Source organism: Gorilla gorilla, chromosome 21 (genome assembly GCF_029281585.2).
Source record: "Gorilla gorilla gorilla isolate KB3781 chromosome 21, NHGRI_mGorGor1-v2.1_pri, whole genome shotgun sequence".
NCBI lineage: Eukaryota > Metazoa > Chordata > Mammalia > Primates > Hominidae > Gorilla > Gorilla gorilla.
In genome coordinates, this window is record NC_073245.2 from 31,243,321 (window position 1) to 31,260,060 (window position 16,740).

At 45.2% G+C, this 16,740-nt stretch overlaps 1 protein-coding gene across 7 annotated transcripts in view; it reads left to right on the top strand.

The window, feature by feature from the left end:
- Positions 1-11,415, top strand: part of KIZ (kizuna centrosomal protein) — a 120,578-nt gene extending 109,163 nt beyond the window's left edge. For 6 of the 7 annotated variants that reach the window (XM_004061880.5, XM_019017417.4, XM_055373573.2 and 3 more), the window contains 2 exons: positions 9,021-9,064; positions 11,272-11,415. In XM_004061880.5, the coding sequence (XP_004061928.4) occupies positions 9,021-9,064; positions 11,272-11,369 (142 nt within the window). In that variant the 3' untranslated portion in view covers positions 11,370-11,415. Of the gene's footprint in view, positions 1-9,020; positions 9,066-11,271 lie in introns of those variants that run through there. The other variant, XR_002003904.4, reaches the window with a different exon arrangement.
- The last annotated feature ends 5,325 nt before the right edge of the window (positions 11,416-16,740 follow it).

Genomic DNA, 16,740 nt, shown 5'->3' on the forward strand with positions numbered 1-16,740 from the left:
ATTGTGATGGTGGTGGGGTTCGGCTGCTTTCATACTCCGTTTTTCAGAGCAGCAGCTTCAGTGCATGAGCCGTAATAGAATCCGATGTTTATTGTATTATAAATCACGGGCAAGTAGGCAGATTGGCAACAGTTTATTATTAAAGATTCTTTCAGTGTAAATCTTTTTCTACCATTGTATTTGCTTCAGCAAAATCATTTTGTGGTTGAGTGGGGATGAAAAGCATAATGTACGAAGGAGTGAGTCCTAATAGGAAGCCGTTCTCCAAGTAAAGACCACTTGTTCCCTTTTGTTCAGGGGTGCATGCCAGAGCTTCCTCTCCTCTGCAAACATTGTCTCGCTTTACCTTCCCCAGCAAGCGGTTTTCACTCTCCCGGATCCATTTGTTCAATGGAGAGTATATTTTAAAAGCCTGCCCTTAGCTTACTGGTTCCTGCCTTGTAACTTCAGCTTACTGGTTGGACCAGATAATGTTTTACCAAAAGGAAAGGGTGTGTGCTTGCAACATAATTGCCTGGGGGAAAGGTAGCAGAAGTCACCCAGCCACTGTACCCTGGCAGGGCCACCATGGGTGGCATTCTGTGCCAGCCTTGCAGCCACCAGAGCGGCCAGTGGAGGGCGCCAGCCTGCAGCTGATGCTCTGATGGGGGCGGTGGCATTTTCTGTCTTTGCCTGGTCTCTGTGCCATTTTCCCCAGGATAACATAAAGATTATAAGGAACCAATAGTCCAGTGAAATAAAAATGAGTTTTTCCTGAAAGTCCTTTAGGTTCTTATATAAAAGCACTCTTCTCTGTCTTGGGTTTGGCACATCTCCATTCTTAAATCCCACTGAATTAGCAGCTTCCTAAATATGTCACGTTTCTTATCACAAGCCTACATACGTTGTTTTTTCTGCACAAAGCAAATAAGAACAATTGCTTGATTATTTGAAGAGAAAAAGTTAACAAGTTGACCTCAGGCAGCTGAAAGTGGCATCTTCTGTAGGAACCCCGATTAACCATCAGGGGGCGCTCAGACTTTGTTAAATTACTGGTAGGCCTTTAAAACCTAAAATTAGTGTTTACAGAGATTTGTTGGCGTAGTCATTGGGATTTTTTTCTTTCTGGATAATTTTTTGCCTTCTGTTTTTCAGAAACATATGTCTGTTTTGAGGAACGTTCCAGCTGAAATTGCTCCTTTAGAAATTGTAATACTGATTTCCACTAGCAGTCAAAAATTATTACAAATTTTAGAATTTGGAGTCTAAAGACCATGTCTTATAATAAATTAGCTATTTTCAGCCTTCTAATAAGACTCCAGAACTGGAAGGACACTTCCTGCTGCCGGGAGCCATTCCTCCTTATCCTGGACATCATAGACAGTGCTCCTGGCAGGACCCTCTGAGTCTCATTGCCGCACTCAATTGGTGAGGCCTCAAAGTCACAATAACTTGGGTATATTTGTTAATGGGCCATGGCTATTTTTTCTTTTTTAAAAAAATGATATGACAGGCCAGGCGCAGTGGCTCATGCCTGTAATCCCAGCACTTTGGGAGGCCGAGGCAAGGCAGATCACTTGAGGTCAGGAGTTCAAGACCAGCCTTGGCCAACATGGTGAATATCCCTATCTTTACTAAAAATACAAAAAAAATTAGCCAGGTGTGGTGGTGTGCACCTGTAATCCCAGCTACTTGGGAGGACGAGGCAGGAGAATCTCATGAACCTGGGAGGCAGAACTTGCAGTGAGCTGAAATTGCACCAATGCACTCATCCGGGCAATGGAGCAAGACTCTGTTTAAAAAAAAAAAAAAAATGATGGCTGGGTGCGGTGGCTCACACCTGTAATCCCAGCACTTTGGGAGGCCAAGGTGGGTGGACCGCCTGCAGTCAGGAGTTCGAGACCAGGATGGCCAACATGGCAAAACCCTATCTCTCTTAAAAGTACAAAAATTAGCTAGACATGGTGGCAGGCGCCTATAATCCCAGCCACTCGGGAGGCTGAGGCAGGAGAATCGTTTGAACCCAGGAGGCAGAGGTTGCAGTGCATCGAGATCGTGCCACTACACTCCAGCCTGGGTGACAGAGCAAAACTCCATCTCAAAAAAAAAAAAAAAAAAAAAAGATATTGACCATGAAATTGAGTCAATGTGTTACTAACATTAGGTTTTCCCTCTGTTCTTTTCTCCAAATTCCACCCCCTGCTCCCGCCCTGGGCCAGGAATGAGTATCTGACACCCACCTCTGCTGCCACACATCTCTCAGGAGACCCTTGTTGCCTGCACCCCTGTCAAGCACGGGTAGTCTGCACACTGCACACCCTTCCCAGCCAGCTCCCCTTGTCCCCCTGCTCAAGAACAGTTAACAACCAGACCACATGTCATGCCCGCGTATGACCCACTATTTCATGTCCCTGGATTTTATTGGAATGCTCTTGCCCCACTCTTTTACCTGGTTAAGGCCTTCTAGATTTTTCAAGGCTTAACCTTCTGAACGTTTCCTAAGCAGAGACCTGGCTGCACAGCATGCCCTTCCTGTGGTCCCCCTAGCTATTTCTGTTATCATCTGTAGTCAGGGCTAGAAGCCATTTCCCAGTACCCTCCCTCCTGCAGTGGGGCAGGCTTCGTTTCATTTATTTATTTATTTAGAGACAGGGTCTCTCTCTGTCACCCAGGCTGGAGTACAGTGACACGATCTCCGCTCACTGCAACCTTTGCCTCCCAGGCTCAAGCAACCCTCCCACCTCAGCCTCCCAAGTAGCTGAGACCACAGGCACATGCCACCATGCCTGGCTAATTTTTTGTGGTTTTGGTAGAGATGATGTTTCGCCATGTTGCCCAGGCTGGTCTTGAACTCCTGAGCTCAGGTGATCCACTCTCCTCGGCCTCCCAAAGTGCTGGGATTATAGGCGAGCCACCGTGCCCAGCGGCAGGTTTCTTAATCACCAGTGCTGGATAGTCATTGCGCTTCCTGAGTGAGTAAGCATGGATATATAGCTCCACCATTCACTCTAGTTTGTTTGTTTTTTTTTTTAATAAAAGTCAGTTTGTACAAGTTCCCTCACTTCTGTATGGCATCGTGTACTTGAGCTGCAGGGAATCATGCATTTCATACAGTTATCTGCATAAGGGTGTGTAAGAGAGAGAGAGAGAGAGTGTGTGTGTGTGTGAGAGGGTGTGAGTGTGTGAGAGAGAGTGTGTGTGTGTGTGAATGTGTGTGTGGACACATACATTTTCAAAGGGAGACTGGTGATGACTGTGAATATGGCCTCTGCTCATGCATCCCCAGTTTCAGGAAGCAGGACCTGGGTGAACACACTTGCAGAGAGCCTCACTGGGGTTCTTTCCTGGCTGCTGTCTTGTCTGCTGATGGAGAGGTGTCTGGCTTCGGGCCCTGACCTTGATGAGAGCTCTTGGCACATGCTGGAGGCCTGGAATGTCATCCCACAGTTCCACTGTCATCAGTTCTCAGCCAACCCCACTGTTGCCTTTTCAGCCAATTTCATGGTGTTTATTCTGGTGTCAGTCTCCTCACCGTAGCGTGGGCACCTCAAGGGCATCGAGCGAGTCTGTCTTGTTTGCTGCTGCAGCCCCAGCACAGAGTCCGATGCCTTGCTCTGCCCCTGCTCTTGGAAGGCCTGGCTGAGGCAGTTTCCCTGTCTCTTCCCATTTCAAGGGCACCCACCCATCAGGTTCCTCGAGGAAGAAACTTCACGCATCTCAGGCCTGCCTTCCCTCCGTCTGTCCCCAAACCTCCCATTCCTTGGCCCCTGTGCCTAAGTACTCATCACCTCCACTTAGAACCCACGGCTGCACATCAGCAAACTGAGCACATGCTTTTGTTGATCCAAATGTGCTGACAGTGCAGTGGCACTGCTTACTGAAGTCTGCTGTCTGCAGGCTGTCACACAGGATTGTCTGTAAATTTATCAGAACACTTCCAGAAAGGCATTACTGTCCCCATTCTACAGACAAGAAAACTGGTGCTTGGAGAGGTAGGGAACTTGCCCAGGATCATGCAGTGAGCAGAGTCTGTCTGGCCCCAGAGCTGATTCTGTCTCAGCTTCTGAAAGCAGCTCACATAGCCAGGCACATGCTGTGGCAGGGTTCTCCCTGCCCTACTGTTTTACTGCTTCTCAGGAGGCCCTGTGGGGTGGGTGTCTACAACGTGTACATTTGTAGGAGTGTCCCAGGAGGAGCATTTTGTTCCACTTTTGCTCTACTGCTGGCTCGCTCTGTGTGTCTTAGGACACATCTCTTAACCTCTCTGGGCTCAACCACTGCACAGTGAAGGCTCTGGATTGATAATCTGTGAATGCTGTGTTCTAATTAAATAGTGGGTTTCTTGGCCTTGGGTATTCTGTGTCTCATTTTTGTCTTTACTTGTTGGCTCCACAAAGCAAAACCTATTGTCAGTAATTCTTACTAACTTTATATTGATGTTGACTGTGTAGACCAATTCTAGCTACGTTAGCCTTTTGTTCATATAAAATGAACAACTGACACGTAATTGTTACTGTTTTCCGTAGTGCACTGTGTCATCCTGACTCCACGTATAGAGTGTTCACTGTGTGCCAGGGCTGTTCTCGGATAAAACCTATTCTGTTGAAGTCGTGGCTGGCCCTAACTTTTTAAGTTTAACAAGGTTGAGAACACAAGTGACTTTGATTAGCATTGTCCTAATCTGGTTTATCAGTAGCAGGGGAATTTATAAGCGGTTACCAAAATGCATCCAAAATAAGATGGCTTAATGGCTAGGCAGAGGGGAGAGATGTGATGAAGTCAGTACAGCAGAATGGTAACAAGTGAGCATCTCCCTAATGGGAATGGGACATTCCTGGTTCAGCTGGGAGAAAAAATGACCAAAGCTACTGGGAAATTCTGCAGAGATAATTGTCCCATTATTTTTTAATTAATTAAAACTAATTAATTTTTTTTTTTTTTTTTGAGACGGTGTCTCGCTCTGTCACCCGGGCTGGAGTGCAATGGTGCAATCTCAGCTCACTGTAACCTCCGCCTCCAAGGTTCAAGCGATTCTTCTGCCTCAGCCTCCCAAGTAGCTGGGATTACAGGCGCATACCACCATGCCTGGCTAATTTTTGTATTATTAGTAGAGACAGGGTTTCACCATGTTGGCCAGGCTGATCTCGAACTCCTGACCTCAGGTGATCACCCGCCTCAGCCTCCCAAAGTGCTGGGCTTATGCCACCACACCCAGCCGATTGTCCCATTCAAATGAGACCAGCGGAACATGGTTATATTTTAATTTACTCAGTTAATCATCTGCAGTGTCTTGCCTGAAAATGGCTTATTTTGAAGTAGGACCTCCAGTCCAGTTGTAAACTTCTAGGGAAAAAATACCAAGTCTGCCCTCTGGGGTTCCAAGAGTCGCTCCTGAGCCATGGTGCAGGGGAAAGGCAGGCTCTCTGGCTTGCAGCATGGGCCTCATGTGAGGCAGTTCTTTACAATGGTAGTGGCCGTTGGGCCATGCCCAGGCCACTGCCTGGGTCCATATGGCCCGCAAGCTGAGAGTGGTTTTCACATTTTTAAATGGTTGGAAGAAAATTAAAAGAATAATGTTTCATGACACCTGAAAGTTACATATGAAATTCAAATTTCAGTGTCTATACGTGAAGTTTAATTGGAATACAGCCACATCTTTTAGTTTACAAATTGTCCATGGCTGTTTTTGTGCTACAAACACAGTTGAGTAGTTGCGGCAGACCATATGGCCCACAAAGCCTGAACTATTTACTCTCTGGTTCTTTACAGAAAACCTTTGCCAACGTCTGCCTTACAAGATGGAAATATTACTTCTACACTCTCAGCAAAGATTACACAGTTAGATTCTGAGCACATAGGACCACATGGTGACCATATCCCATGGCCTACAACCTTAACTCTTTGATTTCTTTTACTTTCTGAAATGCAGTTTTGTTTTTCTTTCATCTACTCTAGTAGCCAAAGTAGTTGGCTCTATCCAGCACACAATAGAAAGTTCTCAGGCTTCTCCATCAGCCTTGCCTTAGCTTTACATATTAGGTATGACCTAGAGAAAAAAATGTTGGCCCCAAGAATTCTGTATAATAAAAAATCAACTATGAATTGCAGGGTCACATTTACTTTCAGAGATTTTCCCAAAAGGAAAAATAATTGCTCCTTAGATACGAGAGTGGAGAACAAAACACTGGAAAGCACGCTCTGCCCTTCTCCGTGGGTAGACCACGCACCACGCACATTTAGCTCTGAAACATGTTTCCTGTGAGAAAACCAATCACACAGACAATTAAGAACCATTACACAATTAATTCACATTTCACTAGGATGTTTACTGGCTCCCTGCATTACACAATTAATTCACATTTCACTGGGATGTTTACTGGCTCCCTGTGGCTTAAATGTTCTCAAAGCTACACTGTGTAACCACGGGACAAACAGAAAAAGCAAGTTCAAGTGGCCTCATAGAGACATGGCTTCAGGAAATCATTTTTTGCTAGAGTGCCACATGCGGAAGTGAGGTCCCTGAAATGCTCAGTGGGTCACCTCCGTGGTGGGACTCAGCATTGCTGGCTGATTGCTTTTGATGAGTTAAGTGACGACTAACACTCGCGTAGATGTTCTCATGTGTCTGTGTTTACAGCCTTGTGCATGACTTTTTCCTTTTTTTTTCCGCTTCAGCTTTTCTGGGTTTTTATTTTTTTTTCTTTGCCAGCAGGGAAGCCAAAGAAACTTGATTCTGAAGTGCAATATTGAATAGAAATATGTAAATCAAGTATTGTATAATTGAATATTGATCAAATGCCTTTAAGCAGGGCCCTATGCTTAGTGAAGTTCGCTTGTTCATTCCACGTGAACATACTCATTAAGCACCTGTTAAGTGCTGTGCACCGCCTTACCCAGATGAGCTGAAACAGGTGTGGTCACTACCCGCATGGATCTTGCCGTTCAGAGGGGGAGGAGTGGCACGTCAGTTGGCTGCACAAGTGGATGTGAAACAGCAACTTGACGAGGACTCAGTGGTAAAGATAGGGAGTCAGAAGTGGGAAGGCTTCAGCAGGACAGCACGACACTCCTGGGGGATCCACCTTGGAGGCACTGCTTGGGATTTAGGTCTTTGTGCAGAAATCAATGGAAAGGCATTGAAGAATTTTAAGCGAGGAAGTGGAGCGACCAGATTTGCATTTCAGAAAGCTCACTCTCATTGCCTAGTGGAAAATGGATAGTAGGGGACAAGATGAGTGTGTGTCACCAGTTAGGAGGTTGTTGCAGAGATAGAAGCAAGAGCTGATAGTTTTGTTGACCAGTGTGCTGGCAGTGCCCAGGGAACTGGTGAGGACCGCAGGAAGTATTGTGAGGGGGGTGGGGGTGGAATTGGCAGGACCGAGGGCCAGACTGGATGTGAAGGAAAGAGGAGTGGAGACTGGAGAGGGGCTTGGGGAGACTAGTGGGTCAGGGGTGCCATTTGCTGAGACGGGAGGAGCTGAGCTCACCTGCCACTGTGTCCTTTCTCCTGTGTCAGGGGCTCCCTGCTGCCCCACCCCGCCACACCTTGTTCCCCAGTACTGGCCTGTGAAGGCCTCTGCCTTTGGAGGTGCCGGGCTTCCTCTGTGGTCCTGCAGCTCCCCCAATCACCTGCCACAGTGCTCTCCATCCTCCCAGCTGGCAGAGATCTCTCCTGCTCCCCCTGTGACTCTTCTTGTATGGACCGTGGCTGGCAAATTAGCCTCTTTCCACCCCTCCTAGCATTTTTATAATCCACCCTCCCCTGCAGCACCTAGCCCAGTGTCCTCAGGTAGGGGGAGGTGGGGAAATAATAGACATCCCTGCAGTTGCATTTAGTGTGTGTGTGATGTGTGTGTCACTTTCTGTAAAATGGGTTCTTGCAGGCTCACCTCACTGACAGGTCCCCACAATCCTGGCAGCTCCAGGACTGTCAGTCAGCTGCTGGCCTTTCCAGATGCTCGTAGGGGTCTTCCATGCTTCATGGAGAAATGGCTGTGAGCACTACTCAGTCATGGCAATTAAAGAAACAGGCACTAAATTTAAAGGGAACACTGAAAGGTAGCCTAGAAAATGATACCTTAGTGGAGCATGTTTTTCTGAAAAAAAAAAAAAAAGTAAATTATAGCAAAACGTAGATTTTTAAGCCAAAAGTCAACCACACTTGGCCCAAAGGGAAGGAAAAGATATACTTGCAGGGTTTCCTGTGTCCAGAAGAACAAGGCCCTGGCCGTGAGAAGGGCGGTGGTGGTGCGTGGGGTAGGGCAAAGTGTCGAGCCATGCACCAAGAATGGTTTCTCTCCCAACATCTCCTGTGACCGTTCAGGCAATTCTGAAAGAATCTCAGCATCATAAAACATTCGAGTGACACTCCCTGAGGAGACTTTTAAATTCATTAAAATTGCAAAAGCTCCTGAAAAGGCACACAGAGAAATCATATCCCGTGGAGCCAGTTTTCTTGTCATATTGGCCTCAGTCGAGACGGTCCTGGACGCCACGAACACTAGCATTTATGTGACACTTGCAGGGCCCTCTACCAGGTGTTTGTTTTGAACTCCTTTCTTAAGCTGTTAGTATTGCTGCCACTGGTTTGACTAAGTATTTTAACTTCCTTACCAACATCTTGAATTCCCTACTGCAAGTGTTTCATTTTTAGCTTGCCTGAAAGCACTGAAGTTTGATGCATCACTGTCTTCCAGAAGACTGTTGAGGGAAACCGGTCCCCTGCCTCAGGGGAACATGCGATCATCCTCCCCCAAGAACACATGGCCCCACACAGGCACAGCTCAGCAGGGCGGGGTGGGCCATGCAGACCTGCTGAGGGGACACACGCAGGACGGGAGCAATGCTGTTGAGTAGCGACCCTCCCAACAAGGCCACGCTGCATCCCGGTATTTTCCCTTTACTTTTAAACTCTGGGAAGTAAGTGTAAAGTTCTGGCCTCCAGTGAATCAAAGTGCTTCTTTTCTAATGCGTTCATTATGAAAATATTAGTCTCATTGTCTTTTCTTTTTCAGAACTTAGACTGTTTCTTTATTTTGCAGGCATGAAAACAAAAAGAAACCCGTGATCAATTTAAAATCTAATGGTAAGAGAGATAATCGGACACTAGATTTTCTTTTTATGTTTTAACCAAAAAACTCTGTGACATGCATTTGTTGTTTGCACCCTCATGTGAGTCCTGAAGCGGGCATGCTCACAGGGACTGCCATTGCAGCTGTCCCTGGGGTGGAACCTGAGGGCTTCTGGAGGCTCAGTTCTTCACAGACAGGACCACACGGGTGCCATGGACCACAGGGGCAGAGCATTGTAATTTGCAAGTATGAATTTGCAGGGGATCCTGGCCTCCATGTCTAATTAATTATCAGCACCATGTATTTTACCAATGAAATGTTTCTTTCCTCTCTCCTCATCCTCAGAAGCACCCATTGCTCATGACCGGACAGGCTCTTGGAGTAACTCTAACTGGTTTCCTCATACCCAGTTCCTCCCAGCTCCTGGGAACTCCCAGCTCCTGGGAACTCCCAGCTCCTCCACCTGGCCACCAGCCTCCAAACCCTGGCTTCCCCCAACCTTCCTGTGTAAGGACGGCCAATGCCTCCCCGTACCTGCAGGGTAGAGTCTGAGCTTTCTCCATTCCTGGGAGGCCCCAGCCCTGCTCTCCAGCTTATTCCTCCCAAGGTCGCCTCCTTGGGTCAAGCCACAGTCAGCTTTTTTCAGCTGTAGCACACCTATGCCTCTGTACCTTTGCCCATGTTGTTCCTTCTGTAGGGAGTTCCTTTTCCTTCTCCTCAGCCCAGTGAGCTCCTATTCATCCTTCAACACCCAGCTCACAGGAAAAATCTAGCCCTCCTACCATAACACTGTGGCATATCCCCTGCCCAGCTTGGGCTCTCTCAGCTCCTGTCTCCTTAAACCCCTTATACCTTAAATTAAAGGTATAATTTGATTAATAGTTTTACTGACAATAACAAAAATATTTACTATTTATTTAGCCCCAGTATGTCCCACTTTGCTAACCCAGTATGGAAACTAATTCAGAGCTGCTGTAGAACCTAGGCCTAGGAATCTGCCTTTTTAGCAAGCACCCCACTGTGAATCACTCTTCTAGAAGGACAGCTACCTACTGTGGGGGAGACAAGTACCCAGTGTGTTGTGATGGAGAGTATGGGCTTGAGTCAGATGACTTGGATGGGACTCCCAGCTTGGCCACTCACTGGCATTGTGATTGTGGCCAATTTCTTAACCCCCTTCAGCATCCGTTTGTTTGCTCAGTGAAATGGAAACATTAATACTTACCTTGCCAGGCTGGTGCGAGGATGAGATGGGGTCGTGTATGAGAAGTCAGCACAGAGCTGGCACGTGGTGCCATGCAGGTGTCAGCAGAGTTAAGGGATTGTTGATGTAGTAGACATGGTCCGCTCCACCACATCTTGCCAGACTACCCGCAGGGCACCTCAGCTCCAATTCACAGACGCGCCTACAGCTTCCTGCACCAAGCAGCTGTGTCTCTCTGCCTGAGGGCTTTCTCTGGCTGCAGGAGCGTGCTCAGCCTTCACAAGGCAGCCCAAAGTACCAGGGAGTTGATGCCCTGGGTTGAGAGCAACCCTCAACCAACAGAGGCAAGTTGGTGGATCAGTAACCCCACTCCCTTGCTCTTCACTGGGACAATCTGGGGAGAGTTCTGCAGTCTCTCAGGGGGCCCCAGCAGGCTGAGCCTTGCCTGTCCACTCACTGCCAGGCACCCACTCGTCATCATACCCTTCATTGCCTTCCTGTCTTCCTTGTGTCACTGTCCCCATGGTTCCTGGGATCACCTCTCAAGTAAATGATGTGGACCAAAGTCCTGTCTCAGGGTAAACATCTCTGCTTATTCCTCTGCCACGTCTTTCCCTTCTCCTCTCTGCTCTCATAAAGAAGAGTGGGAGATGAAAGTGGAGGGGCAGCTGAGGTGGGGCGGCATCAGGCTGATACAACACCCCAGGGAACCCTGCTTCCATGTAACCCTGACCTTAAATCCCTATCCTATAATAAAGAGTTGGGCACAACAGAAGGGAAAAGGAAGTATTCTGCAAATTGTTTTCCATAACAGTGCAGAGGACACACTTTGAAATGTGTAATTTGTGCAGTATGACATGCATTTGGGTGTGTCTGGTCAGGTACATCATGTGGTGTCCCTGTTAGGCATTTTGCAGACTGACACTCCGCTTAACCAGTCCTTCCGTGCTGTGCTGTTTTGTAAGCTCTTAACCAGAGTGCAAAAATGTTAAATGACTGTCTGGTTTTATTTTCCAGCCCTCTGGGATGAGTCTGACGACAGTAACTCAGAAATTGAGGCTGCTTTACGCCCTAGAAACCATAACACCGATGATTCTGATGATTTTTATGACTAACGTGCTGTGACATCGGTTTCAAATAAAGTCTTTAAACAAACTGAAACCCTGTGTTAATATGTGATGTCCAAAATAAATATGTTCTTTTAAGTTTTCTCATTGTTTTATGGGAAAACTTAGGACTACATTGCTATTCAAGTGAAATTTTATGACATAAATATGAACTTGCATATTCATTTTTAAGTGTCATCATGAAGCAAAGTGATGAATGCAATGCCCATCAAAATTCAAGGTGGTTTCTATGTTAGAAATTAGCCAGCTGATCTTAAATTCATATGGAAATTCAAGAGGCCCAGAATAGCCAAAACAATCTTGAAAAAGAAATACAGTTGGGAGGCTGAGGCGGGTGGATCACTTGAGGTCAGGAGTTCAAGACCAGCCTGGCCAACATGGTGAAACCCCATCTCTACTAAAAATACACAAATTAGCTGGGCGTGGTAGCATGCACCTATAATCACAGCTGCTCTGGAGGCTGAGGCAGGAGAATTGCCTGAACCTGGGAGGCAGAGGTTGCAATGAGCCGAGATCACGCCACAGCACTCCATCCTGGGTGACAGAGCAAGACTCCTTCTCAAAAAAAAAAAAAAAAAAAAAATACAGAGTTAGATTTCTCACATTTCCTTATTTCAAAACTTACTGAAAAGCTACAGTAATTGAGATACTGTGGTACTAGATAAACAGAAATCAATGGAATATTGACTCTGTTGATTCATATGTATCTAGAATTGAGAATACAAAAACACTGTCACATTTAGGTCAATTAATTTTTGACAAGGGTAACAATTTCTGCTACTCAATGGGATAAAGAATAGCCTTTTCAACAAATGATGCTGGGACAAATGGATAGCCACATGGCCAAAGAATGATCTTGGATCCCTACCTCACACTGTATACAAAAATTAACCAAAATGGATCAAGAACCTAAATATAAGAGCTAAAACTACAAAACTGTGTTAGAAGTAAACATAGGTGGCCAGGCATGGTGGCTCATGCCTGTAATCCCAGCACTTTGGGAGGCTGAGGCAGGCAGATTGCCTGAGGTCAGGAGTTTGAGACCAGCCTGGCCAACGTGGTGAAATGCCATCTCTACTAAAAATACAAAAATTAGCCAGGCATGGTGGCAGGCACCTGTAATTCCAGCTACTTGAGAAGCTGAGGCAGGAGAATCGGTTGAACCGGGGAGACGGAGGTTGTAGTGAGCCAAGATTGCACCATTGCAGTCCAACCTGGGCGAACCCGGGAGACGGAGGTTGTAGTGAGTCAACATTGCACCACTGCACTCCAACCTGGGCGACAAGAACGAGACTTGGTCTCAAAAAAAAGTAAACAGGTGTAAGTTTCTCTCACCTTGGATTAGGCAACAGTTTCTTAGATATGACCGCAAAGCCTTAGATGTGGTTGCAAAAGATACCACCAGGAAAGTTAAGGCCAGGTGCGGTGGCTCATGCCTGTAATCCCAGCACTTTGGGTGGTCAAGGTGGGTGGATCATTTGAGGTCAGGAGTTCGAGACCCGCTTGGCCAACATGGTGAAACCCCATCTGTACTAAAAATATATAAAGCCAGGCATGGTGGCACGCACCTGTAGTCCCAGCAACTCAGGAGTCTGAGGCAGGAGAATCACTTGAACCCAGGAGGCGGAGGTTGCAGTGAGCCAAGAGAGCACCACTGCACTCCAGCCTGGGTGACAGAGTGAGACTCCCATTTCAAAAAAAAAAAAAAAAAGAGTGAAAAGACAATCTATAGAATGAGGAAAGTATTTGCAAATTATACATCTAAAAATGGACTTGTATCCAGAAATACATAAATAACTCTTATGACTCAATAATAAAAAAAAACTCAATTTTTAAAATGGGCAAAGGATCTGAATAGATATTTCTCCAAAAAAGATATACAAATGGCCAATAAGATGCATGGCATCATTGGTCTTCAAGGAAATGCAAATCAAAACCACAGTGAGGTACCCCTTCATGCCCTCTAGCATGACTGGAATCAAAAAGTCAGGTAACAGAAGTGGTGAGGAGGTGGAAAAATCGCTGGCAGGGATGTGAAATGGTGCAGCAACTTTGATAAACACTCTAGTAGTTCCTGAAAAGGTTAAACATAGAGGGATTATGACCTAATGATTCTACTCCAAGAGAAACGAAAACATATCCACACAAAAACTTGTACAGGAATGTTTATAGAAGAATTATTCATAAGAGCCAAAGAGTAGAAACAACCCAAATGTCCATCACTTATAAATGGATAAACAGAATATCCATACAATAGAATATCATTCCTCAATAAAAAGGCATGGAGTACTAATCCATGCTACAACATGGGTGAACCTTGAAAACATTATTCTAAGTGAAAGAAGTCACTCACAAAAGACCACGTAATGTCAGATTCATTTCTGTGCAGTGTCTAGGATAGGAAAATCCATAGACAGATGAGTAGTTGTCTAGGCCTGGGGTCGGGAGAGGAGTGACTGCTGATTATGAGGGATTTTGGCAGGGATAATGAAAATGTCCTAAAATTCATTGTGCTGATGATTGTATAATTCTGTGGATATGCTGAAAACCATTGAATTGTACACTTTAAATAGGTGAATTACATGCTCTGTAAATTACATGTCAGTACTGTTTAGAAAAAGGAAATTGGTAATTCATACATCTTGGGGTCTAGTGACTCGAGTGACTACAGGCAACTCTTGGTGCAACACTTTCTCACTTTTAAATGGTCACTTTAGTCAATGTCAGAAGTTAATTGTGCAACTCAGGAGCCTGGGACTCATGGTGGGTCATGTGACTACTCTGGCTTCCTTTGAGCCCTCAGAATCTCTGAAATTGAAATGATTTTTAAAGCATTGTGTGTATTTTGTTTTTAAATCACCTCCTGCTTGTCACTTACCTACTCAAGAACTTGGGAGATGTCTTTGATTCACTCCTTTATTCTCCCTTCTTTCCACTCAAATTACCAAGGCCTTTCCTATCTCTTCCCTGCCATCATCACCATCCCCATCTGAGCCTTCACACCTGAGTTTCTGCAGCAGGTGTCTTGATATTGCCCTTGGCAACTAAGAAAAATCCTGCCACGGGCTTCCTTTTTCTTTCTTCTTAAAAAGGTATAACTTGGGTATTATTAATTTGCTAATAATAAAATAGCTGCTATTTATTGAGCACCCTATTATAACCCAGACACTTTGCTTGCTCAGCATAGAAACCAACTCAAAGCTGATGTAGAGACTAGGAATCTGCATTTTTAGTGATTCCAGTGGGAATCACTGTTCTAGAAAGACAACTATCTACTATGAGGAAATAAATCCAACTCTGAAATCCATGTTTTTATCCATTTGATGGGAGGCAAGGAATGTTGGCTGTTTGGTTTTTTGTTGTTGTTTGTTTTGTTTTGTTTTTTGTTTTTCTTCATTATGTTGTTCTGGCTTAGTTGTTCTAATAAGAAAATATTTCATTCTTTGGTTTTTAAACTTTTAAGCTTTATACTACAGCGTTATTTTTCTATATTCTCTCTTCCCTATCCACAATTATTAAATAATGGGAGTTGACTCTAATGGTAATTCTCCACATAAATAAAGGGGGTACTTTATGGCTCAAAGCACACGATGGAAAGATTTAGAATCACGCTATTTTAGGACTGGAAAAGCTTTTAGAGACCACATGGTCTTTGAATTTTAGAGTCGAAAAGGACATTATTCATCAAAACTTCTCATTTTAGAAAACTTGGTCAAAAGTGATACATAAATATGGCAGCGAAGTGAAGAGCAATATACATACTAACTTGTCAGTAGACACTAAGAAGACAAAGAGAAGCGTGCCTGGCAAGGATTGAAGTTAAATGGAAAAATGTGGCTTGCTTTGGCCAATGCAGTGTGAACACAAGTAACCAATGCCACTTTTGGTTAGAAGCTTTAGTGCTATGTGTGATTCTCTGTGTCCTCTTTCCTGCGTCAGCAGCCATGGCAGCATGGGACAAGTGGAGCCTCCATCAGCCTGGCTGCCTCAGTGACTAGGAAGAGCATACCTCCCCTGCTAATCATGTTTGCACCACTGGAATTGGCAGGTTGTTACCACAGGAAAATTCTGGTCTGTCCTGACCAATATACTATTCTTCCATTTACGTACCATTTACGTATACTCTTTTTTTTTTTTTTTTTTTTTTTTGTGAGACAGAATCTCAGTGGCCCAGGCTGGAGTGCAGTGGCAGGGTCTCAGCTCACTGCAACCTCCACCTCCCAAGTGATTCTCCCGCCTCAGCCTCCCGAGTAGCTGGGATCACAGGCATGCGCCACCATGCCTGACTAATTTATATATTTTTAGTAGAGAGGGTTTCACCATGTTGGCCAAGCTATTCTCGAACTCCTGACCTCAAGTGATCTGCCCACCTCTGCGTCCCAAAATGCTGGAATTACAGGCATGAGACACCACGCCCAGCCATTTATGTATATTCTGATTGATTAGGCCACATGTAATTTAATTTTGGAGTGGTGAGACTTGCAAGGTTTCCTAAATGCTCACTGAATAAACATTACACCTTTGAGATTTTTTAAAAGAAAATTTGATTCTGAATAAAGAACATCTTTTTTCCTTTTTCCAGTTGAGAACCTCAAGTATCTGTGGTTAGACTATTTCTAAATGAAGTGGTAACAATTACAGTTGCAGAAGGTGAGGAACAAGTTGCACACCTTGGGGCAGGGATTGGGGGACATTTTTAGAACTGAGCTGTGGTAGTCAATAAATGGGAGTCTGTTGACAGGAAAACCTCCAGAAACCACAGCCTGTGGGGAAGCCCTCTGTGGTTTCTGGAAAGCAGGCCCAGCATCTGGAGCATTTCCCTGGGTATTTGTATATATCTCCACCGGAAAATAGCAAATGAACTGGGTTCCTCCAACCATCTGACCCAAGAGGTAGAACTGAATTCTCCCTCCTCCCCCCATTTCTAATGTGGGCTGGACTTAGTGACTCACTTCCACAGAATAGAGATGGAAAGGGGGAAATAGTAATGGTACAGTGGAGAAACCTGCCTGACACCACCTTACGTGATGAAGGTTAACACCCATGAGTCATGACTTGTGTGGATATCTGGAACCCTGACATGCTGCCAGGAGACGGGCACTTCTCCTCTATAGTGTTCTTTCTGAAAAATCTTAACCACAGCTTAATCATGAAAAATATCAGATAACCTTTGACAAACACCCAGCTGGGACATTTGACAAAACACCCAGCCATTACTCCTCAAAATAGACAGTGTCATGAAAAGCAAGGAAAGACTAAGAAACTTTCACAGACCAGAGGAGAAAGAGACATGACAACTAAAACGCATTGTGGGGCCCTGGTGGGATCCTCGAACCAAAAAAAGGACATTCACGGAAAA